The sequence below is a fragment of the Drosophila subobscura genome, chromosome U, assembly GCF_008121235.1.
Source record: "Drosophila subobscura isolate 14011-0131.10 chromosome U, UCBerk_Dsub_1.0, whole genome shotgun sequence".
Taxonomy (NCBI): domain Eukaryota; kingdom Metazoa; phylum Arthropoda; class Insecta; order Diptera; family Drosophilidae; genus Drosophila; species Drosophila subobscura.
This window is the reverse complement of record NC_048534.1, coordinates 15,898,570-15,915,916: the sequence shown is the minus strand read 5'-3', so window position 1 is coordinate 15,915,916 and position 17,347 is coordinate 15,898,570. Positions and strand designations below refer to the sequence as shown.

The window sequence follows — 17,347 nt, the reverse complement described above, 5'->3', positions numbered from 1 at the left end:
AAAATGAGAACTTCCATAAACTGGCATTAAATATGCATGTGAAACACTTTCTTCTTGTACTCGTATATTTATTCCCAGGAAAGAACCTACAGAAAGCACACCAAACAAATGATGTGTGTGTGCCATGCAAAAGCAAAACGAAGGCAAAGAAATGTTCAAAAAGATGAAATGGAGAAAAATGCGTCTCCGAAAGAGGCGAGCACCGCTGGAGTATGAACAGCACGAGGGGCCCTCAGGATGATGGCTTGAGACTCGCTGAAACATTCGCATGTGAGGACATCCTTTTCCAGGAATTACTCCAAATGAAATATGAATCTCTTTGAAAGGTTCAAACGCAGACGCTAAAAATTTCTGCAGCTAAAATCGTTCTGAAATATGTAATTAATGGCAAGTGGTTGCTGAATTAATTGATGGAGTTCTAGAGAAATTTAAGAGAATTTTAAGGAAATCATTTATGTACAACTTAAATGTAAATGTCAGAATTTTGGGAGAGACAGCAACGACTCTCCGAAGCATCTTTCACTCTCTTAAATATTTATCTAAACACAATTTGAAGGCAAACATAATTCTTTCTGCACCCCAAATCACACCCAAAGGGCCGATCTTTCTAAAAGTTCAATTAAATCCAACTAAAACCTACCAAGAAATATTATCCAGCCTCGTCTTGAGCATCCCTAGTGTTGGCTTGTCTTGACCAGCCCCACAGAACTGAACGAATTTATTTATTTTCAATCAATGCCACAAGCTCCAGTGGTGCCCCCAGACTGTTGGTGCGCATGCCACCTCCTGCTCCTCCTCCCGGAGCAACTTTGTCGCCTTGTCTTGCCACTTTTTGAGTCAGGGCCGGGCAGGGGCAGATTGCTTCGAGTGCGGTTGTTTGGCGAGAGGAGCGCGTGCCGCTTGGAATATTTATGAGCTGCGACGTCCATTGCCTCGACATCGTCGTCGGCGTCGTCGTTGGCCATCAACAGACGGAAATCAATGTTGACCCACTTGAATGGGCGGCAAGGACGGGGATGGTACATGGACTTGGACATGGACTGCGACTGCGACTAGGAAGGGGATCGGATCGGATCTCTTCCGTCGTCTGCATTACCGATTCCGAGGCGACCAAGTGAAAGTCAAGTGAAGAAATTAATTTCGCAGCAAGTCATTAATATTAAGTTTTTTTTGTTGTGTTTTGCAGCAACCCAAAAAAGGTCATAATGAGAGTCGACGGGATCCTAACTGTCGCACCTTCAATGAATCTTTGTCGCGCCAGTTGTTGGCCTTTAATTGCTGGCACATTCACAACGAGGTGTGGGACCTATAAATGAGTTTCTCTTCTGCCTCCTTTTTGCCTTCCTCTGCCCCCATTTCTCTTCCTGCTCTGAAAATGGGGCTCTGATTTCCGTTTCCGCTACGCTCGTAGTTTGTGCTTTTCGTTCCCCTGCTTCTTGTTTTATTTTTGTATGTTTTTTGTTTCGTTTTTTTTGCCTAAATTGTTGCCATGTTTTTGGCCGTATCGAACAACCCTTTCGGCACCGCCCAATTGGCAGCCGAAACATAAATCTGATTTATTGAACGAAATTACTGCAACAGAAAGTTGTATCAACAAAAAGAGAGTAAAGAGAAGGTGATAAAAGTTTGTTGGATTTAGGGGAATCAAAGAATTACTCTAAGAATGCTAGAGAAAATATCTTATAGAATGCTGATGCCGAAATCTCCCCACCAGATCGGGTGTTAAGTTTAGATATGCATCAGTTTCTCACACTTTGCTTACAAAAAACAAGTCTCCATTCCCACTTCCTTTTTAGCATCCTTTTCATACAAGTTAATGTACCCTTGCTCTCATTTGACTGCAATCGAAGGGCATAAACTATTTTATCGCCTTTGGCATTTGGTTTTGCGTTGCATTGCAATGCATTGGTAGCATGAATATATGTATGTTTTTTTTTTGTGCTGCTGTAGACTGAACTCGGACATCCTCCCTCGCGTAGGATGCTTACCCTTCCGGTGCACTGCCCCCTGCTCGGCTTCTCCAGGAAATCTGCGTTGGATTTCCGGTCCAATCGATAGCTGGAAATTTATGGCCAGTGTTGCCTTACTAAATGAATTTATGGCAAGCGTTTAGTTTAGCGCCCGGGTTCGCCTTACGAGCGTTGAACAAGTAATATGCGTAGCTCTTGCTCTCGCTCCTCCTCCACTTCCGCTCTGTAACTTCGCTGCAGCCAACAATCCCACAAAAAGTTGGCAACACTGAAAATTCATTTTGGTTTTTGGACACACTCTTTTTCTGCTTTTGTTGTTGTTGCTGTGCTGTGGCATGGCAGTTCAACTGCAACTTTTTGCGGTTTGTGTTTTTCGCCTAAAAGCAGACTTTAAACTTTTGCCTAGCCCGTGCATAACCCCTTTGCCCCTTGGCCCAGGGCTGACCTCTCACCCCTTCCATGTCGTGCAGCGATGCAGTTTTAAATTTGTTTAGCAAGCCGTTCATAAATTTGACACTTTTTGGCTGCCGTTCGCTCCTTCTGGGGCAGGCATGTGAGAGAAGGTTCTCTGCCCCAGGCAGGACGCTGGACATGTCCAGGTTGCTGCACACTTGGTGTAGCGCAGAAGACAGAGGATATACTCGTAACTGGTGCAGAGAACCGGCATAGGGGAGCACAAAGGCATAGACATGGCAAAGTTGGCAAGTATTTCTGTGGTTTTATCTATGCAAAAGTAAACTTTTGGCGCTCGCTGCGGTTTTTTGCACCGCTTTGCATTGCAAAATAGTTGAGGTTTGGAGAGGTGGCCATGGCATGGTAGCGCTCGGTAGCCTTTGAGGCCTGCTTAGGCATTAATGTTGTCCTTGTGTTTGTGGCAACTGCTACAACGACCGCTGCCTGAGGTTTCTTTGCCAGCAACAACAAGGAAGAGGATGAAGCCACGGCTAATTAATGAGAGTTTTAGGAGTTCTCCGGCTAAGTAGGTTGCCATTTTTGGCTACAGTTTTTGTTTGAGTTAATGTAGAGAGAGTTCTTGGCTTAAGCCTTAAATTGTGGAGAGTTTTTTGATGGAAATATAACTCTAAATTATTTAAGTTATCAAGTTTAAGTTATCAGCTGTTGAAGTGCTAAATTGAATTCACATCTAGTTGGTTCTCCCTATCCAACAGCTGTCAGGAGGCCCGAAGGAGGTCTCTGTCTCAGTGCCCTTTGTGCCCATCCAAAGCAAACATTCCTCACAGACAAATGGATAGATAGACAGATAGACTGTCAGGCAGATGGGCAAGTGAAAGTTCACAAATGGACAGGCCTCTCAATTCCCTCCTAATATTGTGCTACATATCATGTACCGTCGTATCGCCCTCCCCCCGTGCTGCCGTTTCAAAGGCGCATTAAATTGTGGGCTCATACGAGACCATTGTTAGGTGAGGTCAGCAGGTAGTCCAGTTCAGTCCACTACGCCAAAAGGGTCAGTTACAACACAGAGCCAGCAAGGTGCGCCAAACTTAATTTGAACAAAGAGGAGGGACACACACAGCGCCCACAGTGCGGGTGGAGGTGTTTGGTCTATGGGTAATACACGGTCTGGATAGGGGCAGTGGATGCATTGTAATGCAGCCCGATGTTTAACAAAAGAGCTCTGCTATGCCCTGCCCTGCCCTGCTGCCCTGCTGCCCTGTTGTTATATTCCTGCCACTGCAGATGACAAGCAGAGCGATGCATAACCAGAGACGGGGTAAACCTACCCACATGGATATACACATACACACAGGGAGGGATGCATGTATGTTGAGGGGTTGGTCCGATGGCATTAACCTGCTTAATGGCGGAAACAACCGAAAAAGGAATGAAACGTAAGTACATCTGTGCATGCATATATGGACATTCCCTCATGGGTGATATGTGAAACCGAGTTAAGGCCCCGCAAAGATCTTGGTGGCGGGGCGTGCTGGGGGAAAATTGTAAAAGCGCCCGTCGTTCAGTCAGTTTATCATTTATTATTCATTTTGATGGACTTTAAGGACTTTAAGTTGCCCTTTTTCAGTGCCTTTCCTTTCGCTGTTGCTGCTGTTGAATGAAAAATAAGGCACCTGGGAAATTTGCGTAAATGCTGACTCCAGCAGCATATAAATAAGGCAAAAGATATGCGAGTATGTGTGCACATACGCTGTTTATTCAGTGTAAAGCAAATTACACGTGTATTCGTGTGACCCGAAAAGTGTGGGAAAAGTTTTAATTAAATTATAAGTGATTCGTAAGCTGCACACATTATGGAAGAGTCAGGGAAAGGCATACAAAAACAGACAGCAGAGAATGACCAAATATATCTATGGAAATCAGAGTGTCGAGTGCTCTAGATTCTCGAGTTATGTGCTCATGAGTTATGCACGTATTTAAATATCAATTTAATAACGTGCCACACAACCGCGGCCGCAAATCGCTGTTGTAGTTGCAGCCACAACATTTCATTTAGGCGATATTTACGAGCGCGAAGCAGCTAAAAAGAATGGCCACAAACATGTTTCAAAATAGCTGCCAAATGCACATTAACCACACCAAACTCAGCCACCAACTGAGCCACATATTCGCGCCACACACACACACCACAGAGAGAGAGCGTGAGTGGAGGAGAGAGTGCCACTGACTGCAACTCAAACGAGGAAAACTATGTGCATTCATAATACAAATTTATGAGCTCAGCCTCCAAGGAAAAAGTTGTGTTGCAGGGGGAAAACAGTAACAGAAAAGTTTTGTCAGTAAAGCTCAAACAGGAACAAGAAGAAAAATAGTAGTAAAATGCGAAAGAGACAGAGAGAGAGAGAGAGAGACAGCTGGTAGTTGAAGCAAATTGCTTTGTAAAAACATCAACTTCATTGCCATTATAAAGTTCAACAAATACAATTTATATGCAACACAGCGACGCATCAGGCAAAAACAGGTAACAAAGGGAGAGAGAGATATATATGTGCATGGGGAGAAAGAGAAAGGGAGATGGACTCCACAGACAGATGATAAGTAAACAACAATTACCCAAGCGAGCCCACATTTTCCATTGCATTGTTGTGGATAGAATTTATTTTTCACTTTTCCTCCCACACAAACGCAGAAAGTAAACTTTTGAATGGAAAACTTTTCTTGGATTTCAGTTCAAAACGGGTTTTATCTATTTCCTAGTGTTTTCCAAACCAACTTCTTAAAGAGTTTCTTGTTCTTTTGGCATGCTGAATAATTCCTGGCGTCACACATGGCGAATGTGCAATTTTTGCATGGCTCCCGCAAAGTATGCAGCGGAAATTTTCAGCATTTTTCAACTCTCCAGAAAAAAAGGAGAGATTTTCCTTCTTCGCAGAGTCAATTTAGCATGCAGCTAATAAATATAAGCATTCAACTTTGATATGATATCCCTGCCACCACCACCAATGTCTGGGCGCCCCCTTTTTGATAGACGACAACGAGGACGATGGCGGGAAGAAGTATGCCACACAGTGGTGTGCACACCAGACAGAGCAGAACGGGTCGGGCCGGGCCGGAAGAGCATCGGGGCAGCCACCGCTTCGGTGAGGCAGCAATATTTCAGCACTCAACTCGACAGCCAAGTGTCTGCCAGGAGATGGGTGGGGAGAGAGTGAGTAGCGAGTGAGGAGCGAGCCAGGCGGTTGAGTTGAGTTTTTAATAAGCAACCAGAGGAGCGGAGCGGCGTCAAATGCCAGAAGTTTGATGAAAGTAAAGGCAGCTTGTCTGGCATCAGCTTCCTCTTAGAGCCAGCCCAGCCCAGACCCACTTTTACTGGCATTGCAGTTTTCAAAATTGAATAAAGCTGACAAACGAGGCGTGGCAGCAGCAAACGCCCCGAAGGGGAGACGCAGACGGACAGGGAGAGAGTGAGCGCGATGGCACACTAAAGGTGATAAATTCTCAACGAACGTCACAGTCTGAAGTGTCATCAACAGCAGTTGAGGCAAGTAAAAAAAAACACACACACACACAAATTTAATTGCAATACTTGGCAGCTGTGTAGAAAGGTGGAAAATAGTAGAAAAGGCAACGGGAGGAAACGGAAGTATGCGGGTCAGGAAAAATGATTTAGGAAAATGCAATTTGTGAAATGAGATAAAAACTGGAGAGTCAGATTCGGTATGGAAGCCGAAGCTAAAGCTCCTGCAGCAGGAGCTCCTATTCCTGCCACTGAAATTTGCTCTGAGGCATTAGAGTGATGGAGAGCACGAAATAATTCAACTGTCAATGAATCCTTGGGTAGGCGATTTATAAAGATGTGCAATAAATAATTTGAGAGAAATTCGGTAACTCGGAATACGTTTTATCGGTCACTAAGCATGTGCAGTGTCAGATAAAAATATATCTGTAATAATCATAAATAAAAGTGTAACAATTCCACTTGTCCTACAACCATCTTCAATTTATTCAAGTATCTAAACATTACCCCACACAAGCAAGTAATCTCTTCTATCGCGTTAAAAGAAGGCAAAACAAATTGCATTAACGTTTAATGTGGTGCCAAATGGACAAATGAGCATCCACCTGGCCATAAACCAAAGACCAAAATGCCGTATACTCAAGCACTAACGCCACATTCTTGTCAGGCTTTACCTTTACACCTCAGACCTTAGAATTCAGCCTAAGTCCCGAGCCACAGCATTCCCCCTTAAGCCACAAAATGTGGGAGAGATGGCAGAGCCATACAACAATGGGCGGCCCATTCATAAGCCTCAAGGTTAAACCGCTAAAAATCATTGACCAACATCAAAGAGCCATTGTTTTCGGCCAGGCCAAATGGACCAGAAATACTAAGCTAAAATGAAAATGAGAATGGGCATTGAGCCGCAGCTCAAGGGCAATACAAGAGCCAAAGACGAAGATTTATGCCAATTGCTCTTGAGCACCTTAGACCACAGGCGAGTGACCTCCTCATATTCTCATTCCTATGCCCAATGTGTGACTAATGAACAGACTTCCACGGCCTGTGCGTTGCTTGCTGGTTTTTTGGGCCTTTTATTCAGCCATTGGCCCACCCACATTTACAGAATTTACGATTTTTGTTGTGTTCCGTTTCAGTCCGTACTCTGCACTGCACAATATATACTCGAATACTCGTATTTTGTGTATATGGAGAAGCTATGGCCACAGCCAGCTCATTAATTTCGCTTAACTTCACAAATTGCCAATTGTGCGCATTGGTCAACAATTTTACTTCGTTTCGATGTTGGTGTTGCCACTGCTGGTGGTACTGCTGCTGCTGCTGCCTCTGCTGCCTCTGCTGCTGGTGGTTCGTGGTTGACCGGTCTCTGGACCCTGAAGTCCCAGCTCCAACTCCAACTCCATGTCGATGTTCATGTCCATGTCCAACAATTTCTTCTCTATTGTTCTCTCAGTCGTATTTATTGCCTTGAATGCCAATTTGTTTCGTGTAGCCATTGTTCTGCACTTAAGAGGTCAAGGCATCTCGATTCATTTGTAAAGTTGGTAATTTTTTATGGAAGATGAGAGATATGGTTCCGATTAAGACAATAACTAATCAAAGGGTAATAAGTCATGATCATTATCTTAAGTAATAATTCCAGCATTTTTATATATGTAGACATTACAGAAGAATTCACAGCTCGCCGGAAGAACACCCAAAGTAAACACCCCATTCATATATTTATTTACTGCTTTGAGTTCAACTGCTTCCTGTCTCTGTCTGCTATTTATCCCTCAGTAGTTAGGGTATTCAAGTATCGCTCTTTGCCTTCCTACCATTGTTATTTTTTCCTCGTTGTGTCGTTGCCTGTTAGTGGGGTTTTCCCTGTTGCCTTTGCTGTTGCTCTCGGTGCCGTCTGCGTGCACATGAATTCTTAGTTTATGAACTTCAGTTGGTCCCACTTCTGGTTAATGTTCATCTGGCATGTTACCTCAATCTGTGCCCACCTATTCCACTTCCACTTCCACTTCCATGCTCCCTGCCTCTGCCTCTGCCTCTGCCTCTTCCTATGGACACAATAAAAATTGTGACAAATTGTCATCGCACGGCACAAATGGTGGCATTATTAATGTGAGCCAACTTTTATGGTGTGGCCCAGGCGGCGTATGCGTAATGTGAATGATGTGTGGGGGGTGGCTAGAAAATGCTCAGGGGATACGTACAAAAACATGAACAACCTCTATGCCATAACATACCATCATACCACACGATACCGTACCTCACAATCAATTAGCATGAGCAAACAAATACTGAACTTTTGCTGTGTTTCCCCCCGATCCTTTTTCCGCAGGATGTTGAAAACATTTACTCACCCAACTACATAACGGGAAAGCTAACTCAGAAAAAGGAGGAACAATTGGGGACGCCCGAGGCAGCGCTCAAAACACGACGACAACAAGCCCTCATGCAGAAGCGGGAAAGAGGTAAGTCCGAGGCAAGCCCGGGGTATGGAAAGCGCAGAGAGTAAACGCGAATTCCCATTGCAGCGCTGGCCCAGGCCCACATGCATCAGGTGATGACGGATGCCACCTGTCGCGTGCCCCAGCCACGTTGCCAGCGCGTCCAGCAGGACCCCTCGAAAATCTACACGCCCCACTGCACCGTTCTGCACCGCTGCAGCGAGGACAGCGGCTGCTGCCCCAGCCGCACCCAGATTTGTGCCGCCAAGAGCACCCACAACGTTGAATTGCATTTCTTTGTGAGTACAAAACTTAAACAATTATACAACAATACTTTGTGCGATTTAAGGCGACTTTTAGCTGAGAATTGTAGGAATTGAAGTCATAAAGGAACCACAATCCTGTACACTTACTTTAATAATTTCCCATTCATAATTTCTGCTTTCATAACTTGTGTACCAAATAATAATTGTCTATTAAAACTGTCCCCCTTTCATCACCAGTTCATATATCATTTTCAAGCTTGTTCATTCAAAGCTTTCGCTTTATGTGGCATTTACGGGTATTATTATAATTATATCAGTTTTCTATTAACAACATTTAATAGGCCACGCCCTTGGGTCGCTCAGTAAAAACTTTCATTCAAATGTTGCGCTTGGCTGCAGCACCAAAAACAAACAAACAAAAATAAAAGTAAACCAATTTTCAATCTGATGTTGGGCCAATTGCATTTATTGTGTTTAGGCATTGAGGGAACACGAGCACGCTTTTGATCAATGAGAAGGCTTCGAAAAAAAAGCATAGAGGTGGTAGAAATGTCGATAATTGTTGTATAACAATGCCATGATTTTCACGTTAAAATAAATTACTTTGTATGCCATGGGAGATTGCAGATCTAAAAGGAACGAAGAACAAGTTTAAAAATAGTTTCGACTATGGGGAATTATTAGTACCTTCGATAAAGTATCTCGAACTATAGAAGCTGCAAAAGAATACATATAAAAGATGTACATATGTACACACATATGTACGAACATAATATGCATACATTTCATTTTACATTTTATATGTGTATTTTGCTATCCTCTCACTCACGCTCACGCTCACCGCTCTCAATCTCTCTGGTTCTCCCACCTTCAAGCGTAATTGTCGTTGTCGTTCCTCTTGTTTGCTCTTAATGTTGTTCGTGGGCGTAGGTCATGCTTGAGGGCGCCATATTGCAGCATAATTATATCGCTTCACCTTTATTTTCATTTTCATTTTTACCTTTTTTTCCGTGGGTACAGACGAAGTTCTCTTTTTTTCTGTGGGCTTTTGACTGAAATGACTTTTTAATGACGCAATGATAATTCAATTTGTTTGGTGATTTATGCTCCATGATATGATTATTGTTGTTGCCGTTTGCTGTGTCCACTGCTCCGTGGCTGACATTGTTCTTGCTGCTTTTTGTTACATAACGAGCTTTCAATACGAAAACGAGAATATGTGGAAATTGAGAATGTAATTAAGCATTTGATAGTGGGAGGAAACTCATTTTGTTAAATTTTAATGTGGATTGCTGTTGATTTGATGCATTGCTGATTATTATATCAGAGAAGGGGTTGCCAATGTGTGGGGAGTGCGTTAATGAGAAGAACATAAGGAGTCAAATAAATCAATGCTACAGTTAATTATGTGGAAACTAATATGAAATCTAGTTGAAAGGAGGTTTCGGTTGATACTTAGAGTTCCATGAAATGTAAATTAATATGAAAATTGTATAAAATGAAGAAGGAATTGAGGTAGACTTGAATTTATGGTAAGCCAGTGGGTGGTGGAGTGGAAGCTTTAATTAAGAGTGAAATATTTAGTTGAAAATGTACATAGAAAGTTTTGTGAGATGTGCTTGCCTTTAAGATTCAACTCAAGCACTTTAAACATTCACTCCAGAGCAACTCATTTCCCAAGTTCCTCTCTAGACTTCACATCTTACAAAGGAAAATACCAATTTGCTTGGCAAGAGTAACCCATAAAAAACGCAATTCCCTGAGATCCCTCATCGCCCTAACATATGTATCCTGCGACCTTCTTTTGGAAAGCAGACATATGCCCTGTTCTTCATTATTTCTCACAGTGAATCTTGTTACTGCTTCGCCTGCATTTGCTTAGTTTTCCATTATGAAAAGCTCTTTTCTTTTTGCCCAACTTTCATAAATTTCGTTTTTGTGGCGCCGTTTTTGCAGCTGCAACGTTTCTTTTCTTTTTTGCTAGACCCTTCGAGTCGGGCAGGCAGGCAGACACATCCAAGGAGCTCGTAACTCTGAACTAAGAACTCTTCGGATGGCTTTTAATTTTCAAATATTTATGCTGCGCTTGCCGCAAAAAGTTTCCACTTTCAAGATTTATGCGCACACACCATTGGGATGGATGTGGCGGGGGGACAAGGGCAACGGCAACGGCAACGGCAGCCGCAAAATGCTTAAGAACAAGACAAACATACCCACATATGAGCTCGGTTAGCAAGGTATTGGGGCATGGAGGCAGAAAAGCTTCCCCCGCTTAATTATCCAATAAAACTTTGCAGCAAAAACCTCACAAATTATTGTAGGGGCAATTTAACAATTTCGGCAGGGAAGCAAAAACCTTGTCAAGAAGAAATAAAAGATGAATGGAAGGGATGGAGCAGGAGAGAAATTGAAGGCTTATTTGTTGAAAGAGTATTCCAAGGAAGTATGAAATACTTCGGACCTGTTAGGAGAGGCAGCGATCCCGGGGACAGTAGCTTTCGTTTCATTCTTTATAGGCAGCAGCATAGTTCTTTTTTCAACCCAACCATTTATAATATTTTGAATGGAACCCCCTTTCAGCTGTAGTGTATGGTCTAAGGGATTTTCAGTGTCCTTTTTGATACCCGTATCTTATCCCCCTTCCGTTATACTTAAAATGCAAGCCATAAAGCACAACAAATATGTCTGGCCAGGAGGTTCAGGAAGCTGTAGTTGCCTTTCAAAGCTGCTGGCATTCTAAAGCCTCACCACACTCACACACACACAGAAAATGTGCAACAAAAACCAGAAGGAACTAAAGAAACAGTCCAGGAAGGAGCAGGAAAGGAGGGAGAAGCAGTTTAGCAAGAATAAGCAGCAGCAGCAGAAGAAGTGCTGGAAGAAGCAGCTGAAAAGTCTGGAGAAGAAACAGCACGAGCTTCGGAAGGGAGCCGAACCCATCTCAGCGGTTTGTCACTGAGAGGTGTCAAGTGGCAGGCAAACAGCTTGAGACCCAAGCAAGAGGAGGCACCAGAGGGCAGCAGGGAAGGAGATGTGAAAGGCAGGGAAGCCTTGAGGTGAGGAAAGATAACCGGACGGAGAGGATGCAACCAACAAGAGTAGAGCGAACAATACAAGACATCGTATGGCGATGCTAAGATGCCCTGAGACTGTCAGATTTTGAGCAACTTTATCAGCTTATCGCTTTTCCATTGCGATCTATAATAGTTACTTAATAACCTTACAGCCGATTATTTAGAGGATTATTTATGGAGAATATTAATAATAATAATTTTAACCAGAGTCATGGCTGATTCCGTCTCATCTTTCACAGCAAGTCAATAATATAATTTACAGGTTTCCTCCTCCACATTCCAAACACCTTGTCATAAGCCCAATACCCTTCACAGGAGTATAAAGAACGAAAAAACGGTTAAACAGTTTAACAAAACACAATTTATGTTGCTCAAATTTTCACTTTGTATGGAATGCAAAAAAGAAACGAAAGCGGTGGGGGAGTGATTCTGCATTGTGGAACGTTCAGCACGGGGCAATGCACTCCACACCCACACATACAGACTCCCGCCTGAGCCACATGTTGCAAGCGTTGAGAGATTTATGAGTTGCTCGCATGGTCCTCCCGGTTCTCTGGGGTTCAATGCACTCAACTTTCACCCAGGCCGAAAAGGCGACAGGACAGAGGACCGACGAGAGCAGAGCAGAGCAGAGCAGTGCTGGCCAGTGCCACAGCCACAGCCAGGAGAAGTTGTGGCTAGAAAAGCAAAGCTGAAATCAAAAGCCTCTAAACGTGAAAGCCAACGCCCACCCACACTCACTCACCCAAAGCCAACAAACAAAGTTTTGCTTGTTTAGAGCAAAGTCAAAGCTGGGGCCAAGACCAAAGTAAAAGTCAATTGGCTGACAGGCAAATGGCTATGGTTATGGCCATGTCCCAATGTCCTCCCCCGGAACGCAGGCGATTTAATTAATTTGCCACAAAATGTGGCTAGCCGTAGGCACATGCATAATCAGCTCCAGATGAGCATTCATTTTGCTAAGCTAAACAAAGCTGTCAGCAGAGTGTACGAGTAGTGTGCGGCGAATGGGCTTGGTGGGTGGCACTCTCGTGACACATCCGCCGCCAGTTTTGAGCTGCGTAATGCAATTTTCCCAAGCATAAATCCCCGGGCCAACTGAGGAGAGAGAGAGAGCAACAGAGACAACAGCTACACGTGTGTCTCGGAGCGACAGCAGGAGAGCGGGAGACAGGCGTAGGTGTGGTACACTGAGACAAATTTGTAAGAGTCTGCAGCAAAAGATGTTTGTAAAGGCAATTATAAAACTACTCAGCTACTCTGCGAGAGAAAGAGAGAGTGCGCAAAGGAGTGCAGTTATTCAAGCAAGAGATTTTGGTAGTTTCCAGTCATATTTTGTTCTCAGTGTAGACGTTGAGTCCGGGGCAAATGCAAATTGCGAGCACGTAAGCAGGCAGCAGGAGCAGCAGCACCTGCAGGACCCCAAGCAGTTATGGCGAAAGCTTCTCTAATGCCCCACTGATGTTCCCGTTATGAAATGGATGAGAAATGGTCCTTGCCTCTCTCTCTCTCTTCCTCTGTTGCTCTTTCTCCTACGCTGCGAAAACTTTACCAGAAATGCTGATGACAGTTACCGTTTTGCGCTTTTTGGGTTTATCCGATACGAAGAAGCAAGTCTCGTCTAAGCTCTCCACTAATTTGCTGGATGTGTGTTTACTCCAAAAAGTTCAAAGATTCATTAGCCAAAGTTCAAAGTTCTCCAACTAAATTCATCAATTGCGTTCAGGTGGAAAGTGGAATGTTCTTGTGGAAACGGGGCAAAAATTGTCAGTGCATCCTGAATAATTCAGTTGATTGCGCTTTTTGGGGGGGTAGAAGTTTGGAGCTTGCTTTCAATGGAATAACAAAAGAGAGTTTACTAGGGTAGAGATAATTAAGGCCATATTTAAGCCATTCTACTTAAAGTTTGAACATTGTTTAGCATTTTAAACATTCAGTATGCCAATGTCCAACGTGCTAGTCCGTTCTAATTCCGCTTATTCATAATTTAAAATACAATACTCATATATTTCAGAGCTCAACCACTCATTGAATATTCCTCTTTTCATGTAAGCCAAGCTCAATCCTCTGGTGGGAGTCTCCAAGTGCACAATTTTAGTGTTTTGCTCGATTTGGGTCTTGGCACTGGCCATTGTCTGGGGTTAAAAACAACAAAAGAGTAGAGTAAAGTGCATGCAAATATAGGGAAAACATTTTATACACATATTGCTGTCTTAATCGCACTTCAGCCAGCTCCCAGAGGTATGCTTCAGAGCAAAACCCAGCAATAACTGACTAATTGCTCAAGTCACAAGGCTACACACGGACACTCATGGACACTCATGGACAAGCATGAACACACGCACATTCCCTGGAGAGCACAGAGAACAGAGGGCAAGGGAGAAAGAAAGCCTGGCATTTGCATGCATAGAAAACCTAACCTCAATTAGAGAAGCCATCTTGGAAAATAACCCACCCTCTTCGCAACCCCACCCACCCCACTTATAAACAATATGGTTATGTATCATGCTATAGGCATAGTTTTGCATATTTGCAGGAGAACAGGAGAAGCACTTTGGTGCAGTTTTTCAGCTCAAAAGTGGTCAGAAAAGGGCGTGGAGGTATAAGCATAGGGGTTAAAGTAACAACAGCAGCACTTTTGCACTTCCGTTTCCGGCAATTACTGTTGCTCTTAGTGCACAAAAGGGCCACAGTTTCAGTTGCAATCCAAGGTTCCTCCGAGCAGAGCAGAGTTCCTTGCAACAGGCTCTCCTTGATGGAATTTTTTGTGCCGTTGCATGCGAATACCAAAACCCACAGCATGGAGGCAAAGGAACTTTCTGTTGAGCATGAAAAACTTTTTCAATTCGTTGCATTCGAGAGCATTTGCATAAGCATTGGCCAAAAAACCACACGGCACACAGCAGGCAACACGAACGAGCCCACAACCCGAGCCAAACTACCTAAAAACTCAATTTGCAGCATTTTCATAAATACATTAAAGGAATTTTGGTGGGAAAAACGTGCTTTTTCCATACCCCACCCTTCGTTGTATTTCTCTTTTCCTTTGTCAACTTATTGGGTTTGTTAGTTGTTCCGGTTTGATGCGTCCAATCAAAATTCAAATGCTTCACAGATTTTTCTCTCTCTCTCTCTTAATTCAGTAGAAGGTTTTGTTTCCTTTACCTATTTTTCTGACTGGTCCTTTAATATTTGTCTTTCCTCCTACTCCTGCAGCTGCTTCTCCTCTCACGACTCAACTCCTCTCTGCTGGATGAGTGCCTGAGTCTTGATTAATAACCAACTTGTTATTTTAATTAAACGGATTCAACTTAATTTATGCAATTCATACGCATTTCATCATTTTGCACTTGTCATGCAACACACACAGAAGTTCGAACGAGAAGGAGAGTGGCAGAGAGACATGGGTCCACAGTCCCAAGACTAGAGACCCAGAGCAGTACCACTGCAATCCAATATCCAGCATCTCGACAGCTGTAGCAGTTTTGCGGTCTGCTAATGGCTCTTGAACAGAGGCGTCCACCGTAATGAAAGGGGATTTCCCATGGCAAAGAGTTGCAAAGATTTTTTGTTTCGAAAAGTTTTCTAGCAAAGAGTTGCAAAGAGTTTTTTGAGGTTTATTTACGATAAAAAAATATCCAATAAAAATACTCTAAAGTAATATCAAAATTTGTGTTTGAACTTCTCAAAATATTAAAGATTTGTCCATTAAGAACCCCCCAACGCACTGCTTGCCATAATCCGACTAAGCCGCTGACATTGACAACTGACAACTCATTTAAGAATTACAAGAGCTATAGAGCCGAAGGGCGACAACGAGCCATGGCAACAATGACAACAAGTTTGATGAGCAGTCGGCTTAAGGAACTGTCAACTGTCTCAGATACAAACACAGAAATGTACACACATATACATATACTTGGGGGCTTTCAGTGGGGTTGCATTATGCAAGCTTAATATGCAAATAGTTTGCTGACATAATTAATGCTTCAACAATTTATTTGATATGGCAGCTCTGATTAAGGTCTTAACACCCCGTTCTCTGGCCAATTCACAGGTGAAAAGCAATAAACAGCATCGACCCATTATCGAGAAGAGAACTTTTGTGAATCACACCGAATGCCACTGCATTGAGAGGTCCAATTTCAAGGAGGATGCCGTCGCCCTGGCCAGCACTTCCATAGTAAGGGCCACCATCCTGAGCTGCACTTGTCCGCGCAGCTTCGAGGTGATCCTGCAGGACAATGGCCAGTGCCGTTGTGATTGTAGCTCCGGCAACTACGACTGCGACTGGTTGAAGCGGGGCAACGAGCACTTTGCCGTGGACGATCGCAAGTGAGTCAAGCCACCAGGAAGATTGTCCCACAACTCTACCCCGTATTTATCCCTCTTTCAGATGCATAAAACACGGCGGCTGCAAGCCCCCAACCTGCGAGTACGGCCACTACATGGACAAGCACGGACGCTGCCCCAAGCAGCATGAGCAGCCCGTCTACAATGCCATGTCGTAAGCGGATGGAGAAGACCCCACTCTCAAGTAAACCTGGAAAAGTATTATTCGGTCTGTGTACAGTCGCGCAGGCAGGCAAAAGTTGAAAGCAAAACACCAGGGATGGAAAGGCAAGGGAAAGGCTTTGGGCAGAGGATCCAATATTTCCATTCAAAGAAAAGAGAATAAAGTGAATTTAGTTGCATATCCCATACAAATCCCATACGAATAAAACCACAGAAATCTATATAGATATTTCCCGGACATACATATATTGACATAGATATCTGCTGATTGTGTATTAGATGTTTTACTACCCGACAATTATTTGCCCTCTATTTGAGTAAATCCAACATCTGTCAAGCAAAAGTATCTAAGAGAAAATCTACATAAATGTATCTTTAGCAAAAACAAGAAACAAGACTTTTTCGAGCATTTTTTTTAATCCACAAAGAAAACTCATAGAAACTGCAACAGTATGTTGAACTGTTCATAAGTGTTTGCACATTAATTATGCATATGAATACATATTATGATGGAAAGCATTGAGGAAAGTTATAAGAATGTGTTTGATGAGAATGAAAAATGAAATTCCAAATATATAAATGTACTGCGTTTTAGTTTTAATTAACTAATGTTATGTTATTTAATTATAATAAACGAAAGATAAACAAACGAACACAAATCATTAAAATTACAATTTAAATATATATATTACTTATAAACGAACATGTGGTATATTATTCATGTTATTAGTTATTAGCCAAGTTTTAACACAAAGCAAAACTCATAAAAAAAGAAAGGAACGCCACACACAAACAAATCACAAGCAAAATTAAATTTACATATTTAATTTCTAGTCAAATTTTAATTTTGTTTTCTTTTTGCCAGCCACCAAAATGTTTTATCCAACATTAAAGCAAGCGAAAACAAAAGGCATTTAAAAGCAGACACACAAGCATAAATATTATAGAAAATAAAATAAAATATCTACGAGTTTAGTGACGGATAAATGTATAAACCATACTCGTTCTCGTATGAATGTGAAACTCTCTTGCTTATTCCCTGAATTTTTTGATAGCTCAACTAAACTAAATTAAGTAGAAACATACATCAAGTTTAGGAATACAAAAACCTCTCAAAAGCTGCTGTTTCACCGACACCACTGTT

General features: G+C 42.7%; 1 protein-coding gene across 3 annotated transcripts in view; it reads left to right on the top strand.

The window, feature by feature from the left end:
* Nucleotides 1-16,495, top strand: part of LOC117900798 — a 66,024-nt gene extending 49,529 nt beyond the window's left edge. For all 3 annotated transcript variants that reach the window (XM_034811280.1, XM_034811283.1, XM_034811282.1), the window contains 4 exons: nucleotides 8,240-8,372; nucleotides 8,436-8,647; nucleotides 15,746-16,023; nucleotides 16,085-16,495. In XM_034811280.1, the coding sequence (XP_034667171.1) occupies nucleotides 8,240-8,372; nucleotides 8,436-8,647; nucleotides 15,746-16,023; nucleotides 16,085-16,199 (738 nt within the window). In that variant the 3' untranslated portion in view covers nucleotides 16,200-16,495. The remainder of the gene's footprint in view (nucleotides 1-8,239; nucleotides 8,373-8,435; nucleotides 8,648-15,745; nucleotides 16,024-16,084) is intronic.
* Nucleotides 16,496-17,347: the final 852 nt, after the last annotated feature.